The sequence below is a fragment of the Heteronotia binoei genome, chromosome 1 (assembly GCF_032191835.1).
Source record: "Heteronotia binoei isolate CCM8104 ecotype False Entrance Well chromosome 1, APGP_CSIRO_Hbin_v1, whole genome shotgun sequence".
Classification (NCBI taxonomy): Eukaryota; Metazoa; Chordata; class Lepidosauria; order Squamata; family Gekkonidae; genus Heteronotia; species Heteronotia binoei.
The window spans coordinates 238,783,035-238,795,277 of NC_083223.1; the positions used below are offsets into that span (position 1 = coordinate 238,783,035).

At 42.8% G+C, this 12,243-nt stretch overlaps 1 protein-coding gene across 1 annotated transcript in view; it reads left to right on the forward strand.

Moving 5' to 3' along the window:
• Positions 1 to 12,243, forward strand: part of REL (REL proto-oncogene, NF-kB subunit) — a 78,315-nt gene that overhangs the window by 21,327 nt on the left and 44,745 nt on the right. Inside the window, exon 3 of the mRNA XM_060249638.1 lies at positions 499 to 647. Coding sequence (XP_060105621.1) covers positions 499 to 647 — 149 coding nt within the window. The remainder of the gene's footprint in view (positions 1 to 498; positions 648 to 12,243) is intronic.

Sequence of the window (12,243 nt, forward strand, 5' to 3'; positions counted from 1 at the left end):
GTCTGGTCCTGGCCATTGGTGGCTTCCCAGTTCAAATTTCACCTCTGCCGCAAATTCAAAAGATGATCATAAGAAAGTCACTCTTAGCTTCAGCTCTCTGTTTATATGGTTAATGCTGGCATACTTGAAAAAGCTGTTGTCAGAATTACAACACCTTTAAGATTACCAAGTTTAATTCTTGGTATAAGCTTTTGTGTGTGCTCACACTTCTTCAGATGCAGGCTCAAAGTTTATTCTATTTCAAATTGTTTCTTTATTGGGGAGGAGAGGAAGAAATCACATCTTAAAAAGGTTCCCTTCTGTGTGAGTCTCTTTAAAAAAAAAAAAGCCCAGGATCAAACCATGTGAACAGCCATCAAAGGAGATGATTCTAGATTTCTGATCAATAAATATGAATTTCAGCTCCATAGTTTGTTACTTAATGATGCAATTTATTTTTAAAATTACTGATGATGATGAATAATGGTAATAACCTCTTTCCCTCTTCTCCTTTAATAGATTTTTAACTACTTTGGGAAAATAAAAATGAGAGTAACATTGGTAACCAAGAATGAGCCATACAGGCCCCACCCTCACCGGCTGGTTGGAAAAGATTGTGAAAATGGCTACTATGAAGCTGAATTTGGGCCAGACCGCAGAGTCTTGAGGTAGGTAATAAAGAAAATGGCTGCTTTGGAGGGTAGTCTGTATGGTATTATACCCTCCTGAGTTCTCTCCTTTCCCAAACTATGCCTTCCCTAGGCTCTACTCCAAGAATCTCCAGTTTCCAGGAATTTTCCATTCTAGAGCTGGCAACCCCTTCAAGGGAGAATTACTTTTTTAATGGAGAGAAGTCTGTTTGCACTGTAGGAAACCTTTCTCTTTTGGAAGAAAATGCAGAGGAAGACAGTCATACAAGATCCATCCCTACCTGTCAGTGAGTTCTGCTCAATAGGAGTGGAACAGGCACAATCTGTCTTCTCTGTACAACATTCTTTACCTTGTGGTCTAATGACTCAGGAACATCTGCCATTAATGGAAACCTGATTATCTAAAAGGTTTACTAATCCTCATATGCTAAAAAAAAAATACCAGTCACAGCAGCCGATTTCAAATAGATGGTAATACATAACTAGTTTCTATGCATTCATTTTAAAGGCTTGAAACTATTTTCTATAGGTTTCTTAATTTTGATAAGTTGGGCACAACCAGTGGTTCTCTCTCCTTTTTTTTTTAGCCAGATTTTCAGTCATAGTTTTATCTCCCCCATATGATGTTTCCTTTTGTTTGCAGGCCAGGAATAGGGTCCTCACTCAGGTTCCTGCTCTTAGGTTCCTACAGCAAAGACTGAGGTGTGTTCAAAACAATACTTATTGTCTTCAGCACATCCTCCCTCCATTTGTTCAACTCTTGAATACCTTATTTTATTGCTCTTGTAGCCTGTTTAAAGACTCTGCTATATAAGACAATATAATTTGTAACAATCCCCCCAACAAATAAAAGCAGGGTTCATGTGAGTTTGATGCTTACTCATCTTCTAATGTTCAGTTTTGTTTACGGGGAGGAGCTGTGGCTCAGTGGTAGAGCAGCTGCTTGGGAAGCAAAAGGTCCCTCATTCAGTCCCTCTAGTTAAAAGAATCAGGCAGTAGGTGACGTGAAAGACTTTCAGGCCAAGACTCTGGAAAGCTACTGCCTATAAGAGTAGGCAATACTGACCTTGACAGCCCAATGGTTTGATTCACCATAAGGCTGCTTCATGTGTATTCAGTGATGGTGCTGTCATTTAGCATGCCCACTGATCATTGTATAGATAGTGATATTGTCAGTTTTCCTTTGAATACTGCCTCTTCCTAATCCTGAACATTAATACAACCTCGGCTGTGCATTCAGCATTGCCAGCTGCACAAGTGAAAATGAACTGTTTGTGTTGTTTGGAAAAAAAAGAGTGAGGGTGTTTTCGCACTTACCTTTTACTGGCGCGAGTACCCTCCTCACGCCGGCGGATCTGCAGTGATTTCGCACTAGAAGCGCCGGCGCAGCCCATTGCGCCGGCTACTTCCGTCGCTAAGCCAGCGCAAACGGAAACCGCCAAGAAGCAGGAAAACGTTTGCACTGGCTTAGCGACGGAAGTAGCCGGCGCAATGGGCTGCGCCGGCGCTTCTAGTGCGAAATCACTGCAGATCCGCCGGCGTGAGGAGGGTACTCGCGCCAGTAAAAGGTAAGTGCGAAAACACCCTGAGAGTTAATTAGATTGCCTGGAACTGCCACCTGGCTCCCCTGCTCCTAAATCATGCCCTGATTTAAAGTTAGGAAGCAACAAGGAAGGGAGGCTCAATTTCCTGGCTTCACATGACAGTCAGAAACCCTTCTCAAGAAACCAGGTGAGGTGAAGAAGGTGACATCAGTTTGCCTGGCCAGGTTAACCTGTGAGCAATATCTGTTTAGTTAAAGACCTTTGTGGTCATACTGCTTTACCCACCATAACCTGCAGCCTATAACCTTTGGAAGTCTACAGCAGCACACAGAGGGACAGAAGCTATAGCATAGATTCCCTGTTTGACACAGCCTGTCTCTAAAAATGGGTGCTGGAGATTAAGGGCACCTCTGCCTTCTTTAAATAGTTGTCTGCCTAAAGTGATCCAAGGAACTGAAGTTATACAAATAAAACACAATATACTGCTGTAAAAAGTCAGTTTTTAAATATGGTTTGGTTTTAAAGGGCAGGTAAAAGGTATGGCTGGTCCTCAGGGCTTTTTTTGTAGTAGGAACTCCTTTGCATATCCCTGAAGTAGCCAGTCCTCCAAGAGCTTACAGGGTTTTTAGTACTGGGCCTACTGCGAGTTCCAGGAGGATTGGCTACATCAGGGGTGTGTGACCTAATATGTAAAGGAATTCCTGCTACAAAAAAAAGCTCTGCTGGTCCTGAGGAAAGGCAATTCACTCTTTTTTTTTTAAACAGAGAATCCAGATTGCATTCCAGTGTTTTCCATACTGAGTTGGTTATTTTTTTTTCAAGAGCTGAAGGGTACTTCCAGTAACTGATAGGATGTTGCGTTGTTTGGCTGTTTCACTACCACTGCAGTCCCCCCTGCATCAGCCCACATGCTGTTCTTAAATATCCCACAACCCTCAGGATATGCTTGTCAGGGAATACTGTGGATAGGGGGTTGTGGGGAAAATCCTTCTACTTACAGTCTTTGGAATCCAACCCAGTCTCTTGTTCTAGTCCTTGCCTTGATATATATCCCTATATTTTAGACATGCGCCTAGTCGTAGAGGGAGAGGGGCTTGCTGAAGTTCATCTGGTGAGTTCATTACAAAGGCTAGGTGTGAACTAGTGACCTTCTAGTTCCCGGCTCATACTCTTGACTGCTAAACTTTGCCAGTATAGATTACATTACTGGCAGTTACCAATGGTGTGAATGGTTTCTATATTTTCAGTATCTGTCATTGTGCTTGGCATAGAAATATCATGGACTGCACCTGTTATATATCATGGTCTTTTGGTCATTTTTTTTTTTTACTGTATCTTTGCCCATGTATGCGTGTGCCATTTGCTTCATTTGTTAGTCTTGTGAGCTGCCTAGAATCTCTGTTGCTTGTGTCCAATTCTTAGAACTATAACTCTTGAAAAGAGCTGGGTTTTTCTTCTGCAATAATGCCAGGCATTGTGATTCTGTGAACTTAGGCAGATCATGAGAAGGAGGGTAGGATGGGTTGCATCAGTGCTTAGTTCTCATGGCCCTTTCTTACAGTCTCAGGGAAATGCTGACAACCACTTTGGGGGCAGGAAACAATTTTTCTCCAGTTTGCCCAGGGATCCCAGAGGGTTGTTTGTTTGGTGCCATCTTCTGGCCATGGAGCAGGTGTCATTTGGGGCGTGGGGGAAGGTATTTTTGAGTTTTGTTCATTGTGCTGGGGGCTGGTCCAGTGTTCTCTCTAAGGTCAGCTAGTGTGAGCTAGCTCACAGACTTTGGCCTCTGGCTCACACATTTTTGTCAACTCAGGAAAAACGGCCCCAGTGCACACTAATTTATGTAGAAGCTCACAACTTTAATGCCAGTAGCTCACAAACTAGAGTTTTTGCTCACAAGACTTCACAGCTTGGGGGGAGGGGGTTGGACTAGATGACCCTGGATGTCCTTTCCAACTCTGTGATTCTACGAGACAGTCAAGAAGCTGCTTGGAGATGGAATAGTTAGTATGGCAAGCCTGGTTTGCATTTATTTTCCTGATTTTGATATTGCACTTTGCTGCTGTTTGACATTCAACTTCCTATTTTGTGCTGTCCCCAGGGTGGGGATGATGTCATGGGTTTTCCATGTGGGAAAGAATCAAGTTGCTGATGGTAGGTGGGGGGAGTCCCTGTGAAGCTACCTTGTGACCCGATACCATCCATTGTATGCAAAGTAGGCAGCAGCTGTCGTTGCTTCTATCCAGAATCTGATGAGATCAGAGAACTGTGTGGAAGTATTTCTCTTGACTGCCAGATGAGGACATGAATCAACATAGTTCCTTTTTGAAAGTTATACAAACCAATCTGACACATCTGCACCATTTTATTGATTTTTTTAACCTGACTTCATATTGATTGCTCTTAAAGGGATAACTAAACAGAAGTTCTGTGGCACCTTAAAAGCTAGCAAAATTTATTCCTGAGTAACCTTTACCTTTAAGCTTTCATGAATTAGAGCTCCCTTCCTCAGATGCATTAAAGTGAACCATCGCAGCAGTTATTTATACTTAATTAAAAACAAGTGCTGTGGATGGATTTTGTGCATCTAATGAAGTGAGCCTTGATTCTGGAACAGTTATTTGAGAATAAATTTTGTTAATCTTTAAGGTGCCCTTGGATTTCTATTTAATATTATTGCAACATACTAACCCTGCACCCCTCCCCCATGGGATTTTTTTTTTAAATTTCGAAAAAGAAAAATTCATATAAAACAATTAATTGTGTAAATAATAATATAAAAAGGACAATAAAGAAATATGTTCTTCACATAGTTTGCTCTATATCATCATCATCATCATCATCATCATCATCATCATCATCATTTTATTTATATCCCGCCCTCCCCGCCGAAGCAGGCTCAGGGCAGCTAACAACATAAATCAATACGTTAAATTATACAATGATATTTAAAACAAAGACTAATTTAACAATTTAATTAAAATTCTAAAATTGATAAAATTAATATGCTGGTGCATATTAATATGCTATATGATTTACATCTCCATGCCAAATTATAAATGATCAAGTGGGAGACCCAGAAGGACTTACAGGAGGCATCTCATTTCCCTTCCCCTGCTATTTCCTTTTTCTCTTTTCTGAAAACCCTCATAACCTCTCCCCTTTTCCTGCTTCCTTTTTTCCTTCCCTCCCACCAAGCAACCTACCATTTCTCGGTCCTTCATCTTCATCTGTATTTTCAGCCAGTTTGGTGTGGTGTTTAAGTGTGCAGATTCTTATCTGGGGGAACTGGGTTTGATTTCCTACTCCTCCACATGCAGCTGGTGGTGTGACCTTGGGTCAATAATCTCAGAGCTGCTCTCTCAAGAGCAATTCTCAAAAGAGCTCTCTCAGCCCCACCTACTTCACAGGGTGTCTGCTGTGCGGAGGGGAAGGGAAGGAGATTGTAAGCAGGGCTGGCACATCCCGGTAGGCCAGATAGGGGTAGCCTCAGGGGTGGCCAGTGGGTGCCCCTCACCCTCCCTGTGTGTACTCTGCCCCAGTACCCCTTCCTCCCTGTCGCTGTGCTTTCCCTTGTTGCCTGCCTCTCCATTGCCCTCCTCCTCGCCACTTGCTGGTGGCAGTGGGGAAGAAGCACCATCAGGGTGGGTGCACTCAGAGGTGCTTGGAGCCAGGCTCCAAGCACCTCTGAGCACATGCACCGCCCCTGCTCAGCTTTCCTGGGCCAGAAGCACAGACCTGGGAAGGCTGAGTGGGGGCGGTGTGGCAGTGGGTGTGTTTGGTGCCACACTGCCTGCCACTGCCACACTCGCTCTCGCCACCATGGGGCCAGGGGCCTAGGGCACCAGAAATCCTAGCGCTAACCCTGATTATAAGCTGCTCTGAGACTCTGAATGAAGGGTGCGGTATAAATCCAATCTCTTATTTGCTTCTTATTTATTTACTTATTTACTGTCTTTCTGTACAATGGGGACCCAAGGCAACTTACTTCAGTATCCTGGCCTCGTCATAACAATGTGATGTACGTTAAGCTGAGAATGTGTGACTGGCCCAAGGCCACCCAGTAAGCCCACATAGCAAGTAGGGATTTGAACCTAGGGTTGCCACATCCAGATTTTGAAATATGTAGAGATTTGAAGATGGAGTCTAGGAGAGTGGGGTATAGGGAGAGGAGGGACCTTTGCAGGGTATAATGGTGTGCACCCCTTCCAAAGCATCCATTTTCTCCAGGATAAGTGGAATATTTTAAAAATAATAAGTGCTTTATATAGTCTGCAGATCAATAGCAATTCTAGGAGATCTTCAGCCCCTACCTGGAGGTTTGCAGCACTATTTGAACCTGGGTCTCTCAAGCTCTACCCACTGGCTTTCATGACTTGGCTGCTGTTGAACATTAGTAAGCAGCCAATCCTGGGTAAGGTTTCCAGACTTCTCTTCCAGTGGAAGAGGGGATCCCCCACTGGCAGGCCTTGCCCCTAGACAAAGATCAGCTGGCTGGCAGGGAGACTTACCAATAGAAAGAGGAAGGCTTAGGCAACCTTGCTGGAGGTTAGTAGGAAGTGACATCATCACGGCAGCAACTTCCAGGTGCCAACTCTGGTGTTTGGGCAAAATTTCTATGGTGGAAGCTGGTTTTACCATAGATTTTTTTGCCCAAATACTAGAGCGTTGCCTGGACATCACTGGTATAATTACATCATTTCCTATGTGGCCTGGACCTTTTTCTTTCTCCAAGTAAGTTTCCTCCACCCCCTGCTGGTTGCCATGAGGGACCTAGCAACACTAATCCTGGGTGAGTCATGGAAGTAACATAGTAGCAAGTCATCCAATAGTTGCTGCCAAGCATAGTCCTAAACAGGGCTTTTTTGGTAGAAAAAGCCCAAAGGAACTCATTTGCATATTAGGCCACACCCCTGACACCAAGCCAACCAGAACTGCATTCCTGTGTGTTCCTGCTAAAAAAAAAAAAAAAGCCCTGGTCCCAAGCAGCGTTCCCACTAAGCTGAGTTAGCATGAGCTGGCGCACAGATTTTTAGCCTCCAGTTCCCACAATTTTGTCTTAGCGTAGGAAAGATGACCCCAGATGTTCCCTCTAAGCTGCAGAGTCTTGTGAGCAAAATTCTACTTTGTGAGGTACTGGCATTAAAGTTGTGAACTACTGCATAAATTAGTGTGCTCTGGGGTCATCCTTCCTGAGCTAAGACAAAAATGTGTGAGCTGGAGGCTAAAAATCTGTGAGCTAGCTCACACTAAGTCAGTTTAGAGGGAATACTGCCCCAGAGCACACTAATTTATGCACTAGCTCACAGCTTTAATGCCAGTACCTCACAAAATAGCTTAGAGGGAACATTGGTCCCAAGGAGTTTACTCTCAAAGGCCAAAACTGGCCTGGTACAACAGGGAAAAACAATTCAGATGTCCTGAACTCTTTGGTGGAAGAGCTGATTATAATATGTTAACTAAATCTTTGGTTCACTGAGGATTCCTTTCAGATTACCTCAGTCATTTTTTCAGTTTGCAAGGAGCAGGGCTTATTTTTTGAGCAGAAACGCACAGGAATGCAGTACCGGCTGGCTTGGTGTCAGGGGGTATGACCTAATATTCGAGTAAGTTCCTACTATGCTTTTTCAACAAAAAAAAGCCCTGGCAAGGAGAACTCAGATGGCATCAATGCCAACCTGTTGCCTGCCAGCGCTTTGTTATATCCGTCACTCTTTCAGACCTAATTTGTGGTTTTTTTTTTTTTTAAGTTGAAATGCTGTTGCAATATCTGACTGTCCTGTGTGGAATGGCAAAGCAGTATTGAGGTTTTCCAGGGCTACTTCTCCTTTTAGATTTTGCATTTCCCTATTTGCTATTTTTGTTTCTCAGCTTAATTCCTGTTGCCTTAATCCAGTCATGTTCAGGGGGGGAAACCTTTAATTACTGCTTTCCCCCTCTTCCTTTTGTTCTCTTATTTTTCTCAGTGGAATTAATGCACAGTCATTTCTGTCAGCAGTGAAGCTAGTATATCCCCCTCATACACATGTACAGTAATTGGAGAGAGAAAAGGAAAATATTTAAAGAGATTGTTATATAAAGAACCAAAACCTTTGCTAGGCTGGATTTCCTTCAATGTAATCAGACAAAAGAGTCTTGCCTGTGAGGAAGGGCACTGCTGCCATGTTTCAGTGATATATATATAACTTTATATTGAACTCCCTGAGTCCATCCTCCAGAGCAGTCATTTTCTCCAGGTAAACGTTCTGTCATCTGGAGATCCGTTGTAATTACTGAAGCTCCTGCTGAAGGTTGACAACTCTAATTAGCGCTGTGTGGAACCACTAATTTTGTTCCAATTATAGAAGATGAATGATTGATCTGCACAAAAGCATTATAGTGTGGAAATAATTTAAATCAGTAGGACTGGAATTTGAGGACATTTTATTTTAGAGGGTATTTTGGTACTTTTGTATAACAATGATGGGTAAAGAAGAAAAAAAATTCTTTAAGGTAGAATTTCCTTTTAACAATGAGTTACCAGATATTGATAAGTTAGTTGGTGTGCTTCAGTAGATCCCCAAGAAGCACCTGTTGTGAAGTTTTAGTAATATCTGTTAAAAGAAAAACATATTTTCATGAGTTGGTTTAAAAAGCTTACTGTCCTTAAAGCTTTTTTCCCCTCTCTAACTATGTGATTTAATGTACTGTACTTGATGATGTTAAAAAAGGCTGTAAACACAAAAATATTATTGGATACAACTGCAACTTTTACGCTGATGTAAGGTGTTTCTCTCTCTCTCTCACTCTCACTCACCATAACTGTTGGGGGGGGGGGAAGACTTGTCTTGCATTTCAGTAAATACTTATACATATTGAAGCTGCTATTTTGAGAATGCTGAGTTAATGGTGTTTTTAATTAAATTCTTTTTTAAAATCTCCAACTTGTTGCTCAGGATAACTGTTTTATTAAACTATAGATCTCATCATTTGAATCCTATTTTTGTGTAAGACAATACCGTGTAAGACAACACCTTCTTAGTCTTTTTGGTATCTTCTGAGAGCAGAATTAAGTGTTACACATGAGTACATCACAAAACTTCATGGCCACTTTTGTTCTAAAGAAAAGCTTATTTGGGAGTGGACGGGCATGTGTACTTAATCCTTCTGCTCCTTGCTGCTTTTCATCACAACTCCCTTCTTCCCACAAGGTTCAGGTACTGTTTCTTAAGTACTTTCCCGCTGCCCCCAACTAAAGGCAAAGGAAAATGAGTGTCTATATAGAAGGCAGGTGTGGTTCACTAGTGCAGACATGGCTGTGCTTTTATCTACGGAAACACCTCTTGAATTCTGCATGCTGCGAAAATAGATCACTGTTTGGCACAAGCTATTACAGCTGCGATGTGCCCTCACCTACTTGTTGAACCAGTGGCAGACCTGAATCATGGAGGCATTTGCTATGGTTGTAGGGCTTGTTAACATGTTTTTGATGGTCCCCCCAGCAAAAATCAGTTGTTGGCCTTAACTTCCAGGTACTTTACAAGACTAAGCAACCCCATCTGTTCATGAGTCACAGGAAGAACTGCAGAATCTTTCCCCATAGCGAGACCAGAGTAGATTTCCTCTCCTTGAAGCTGGTTGTTCCTTCTGTTATGTGATTGAGGTAGCTGTACTCAATACCAAAACTGCCAAAATGAAGCAGTCTTTTCTTCCCTTATTTATTTGAGTTATATCCCATCTTCCCCAGCAAAGCAGGCTCACGGCGGCTTACATAGCAATAAAGCATTACATAAAACTATTAAAACAGATATAGACAATAATACATTAAAACATAAAGATAATACAGGTGCTATAACAAACAATCTTAAAAATGATGGTATATTTAATGATGGCAGATAGCTGTATGTCTATTCCATCTGTTTTGCATCTTCAACTGTTCCATCCAGATGTTCCATAAAAGTCATAGGATCAGACCTGTGCTTCAAGGTAGTTCAGGTCACTTCATTGATGTTTCAGACTCCGATCTTAGCTATCATAGGCTTGGCGGAAGAGCACAGTCTTGCAGACCCTTGACTGAAGCTACGGGGTATGACTAGGAGGAGGGGAAGTCTGTGGACAGAAGATGTGTAGCCGCCTTTTCACTGAATTCATCACTGGTTCATCAGACTCAGTTCTGTATACTGTGGCACTGACCCTTCAGGGTCTCTCAGGCAGTGAAAGGTGTTTTCAAGCAGGGATCAAACCCTCTGTATGCACTGCATGTGCATCTTTCATTGAGCCACAGTTTCTCTTCTGGTGGATGAATGGCCACTCTCATGGACCACATAGCAGTCACTGGACTTCTTGCAGAGAATTCTTGATTGTCGTCTGATGTTGCAAAGCACAAATGTTGTTAAGGGTGCATATATCCTGACTCACTGTGTCTTAACTTCTACAATATCCCAGGCATGCATTCTCAAGCCTGAACTCTGGAAGCTAAAATGACTAAATTATGTCTTTCTTACTTTGGTCACATTATGAGGAGACGCACCTCACTGGAAGAGTCAGTAATGCTAGAAAAAGGTGAAGACAGCAGGAAAAAAGAGGAGACGCAACGTGAGATGGATTCACTCTATCAAGGAAGCCACAGCCCTCAGTTTGCGAGGCCTGAGCGGGGCTTGTTAACAATAGGGCATTTTGGAGCTCATTAATTCATAGGGTCACCATAAGTCAGAAGTGACTTGATAGCTCTTAAGACACAAAAGTTTAAGCTGCGTCAGTAGGTCACAGGGATTCTATTTTGTTTTTAAAAGTATATAATACAAGAGTGAAGTTGACTCATCTCTGCTATCATACACAACAAAGGGTTTTTTTCTCTGTACAAAAATAAATATGCAAATACTCAAGACTTCTTAGTACTCCACTCAGATTTATGAAACATTCATTCATACAGGATGAGAACTAAGATCTTCATTATCTGATAGTTACCAGCCTCCAGGTGGGACCTGGAGATCTCCTGATTTTATAACTGATCTCCAGCTGGCAGAGATCAGTTCCCTTGATAACATGGCTGCTTTGAAGGGTGGACTCTATGGCATCACACCATGCTGAGGCCCCTCTCCAAACCCTGCCCTCTCCCAGATCCACCTCCAAAGTCTCAGGTATTTCCCAACATCGACCTGGCAACCCTATCTGTTGTTCAGTCGCACAGTCGAGTCTGACTCTTTGCAACTCCATGGACAAAGTCACGCCAGGCCCTCCTGTCTTCCACCATCCTCTGAAGTCTGCTCAAATTCGTGTTTGTTACATCAGTGACACAGTCCAGCCATCTCATCTTTTGCCGTCCCCTTCTTCTTTTGCCTTCTGTCTTTCCTAGCATCAGGATCTTCTCCAGGAAGTGCTCCCTTCTCATTTGGTGGCCAAAGTATTTGAGCTTCAGCTTCAGCATCTGACCTTCCAGGGAACAGTCTGGGTTGATTTCCCTTAGGACTGACTGATTTGATCTTCTTGCAGTCGAAGGGACTCTCAAGAGTCTTCTCCAGCACCACATCTCAAAAGCATCTATTCTTCTGCGCTCGGCCTTCCTTATGGTCCAGCTCTCACAGCCATACACTACTACTGGGAATACCATCGCTTTGATTATATGGACTTTTGTAGGCAGAGTGATGTCTCTACTTTTTATTATACTGCCCAGGTTCGCCATAGCTGTTCTCCCAAGGAGCAAACGTCTTTTAATTTCATGGCTACAGTCACCGTCTGCAGTGATCTTGGATCTCAGAAATGTGAAGTCTGCCACTACTTCCATGTCTTCCCCTTCTGTTTGCCAAGGTGTGATGTCAGCAGATGCCATGATCTTAGTTTTTTTGATGTTGAGTTTCAAGCCAACTTTTGTGCTCTCCTCTTTCACCCTCAACAAGAGGTTCTTTAGGTCCTCCTCACTTTCTGCCATTAGAGTAGTGTCATCTGCATATCTGAGGTTGTTGATGTTTTCCCCGGCAATCTTAATTCCGGCTTGCGCTTCATCCAGGCCAGCATTCCGCATGATGTACTCTGCATATAAATTAAATAAGCAGGGTGACAACATACATCCTTGTCAAACTTCTTTTCCTATT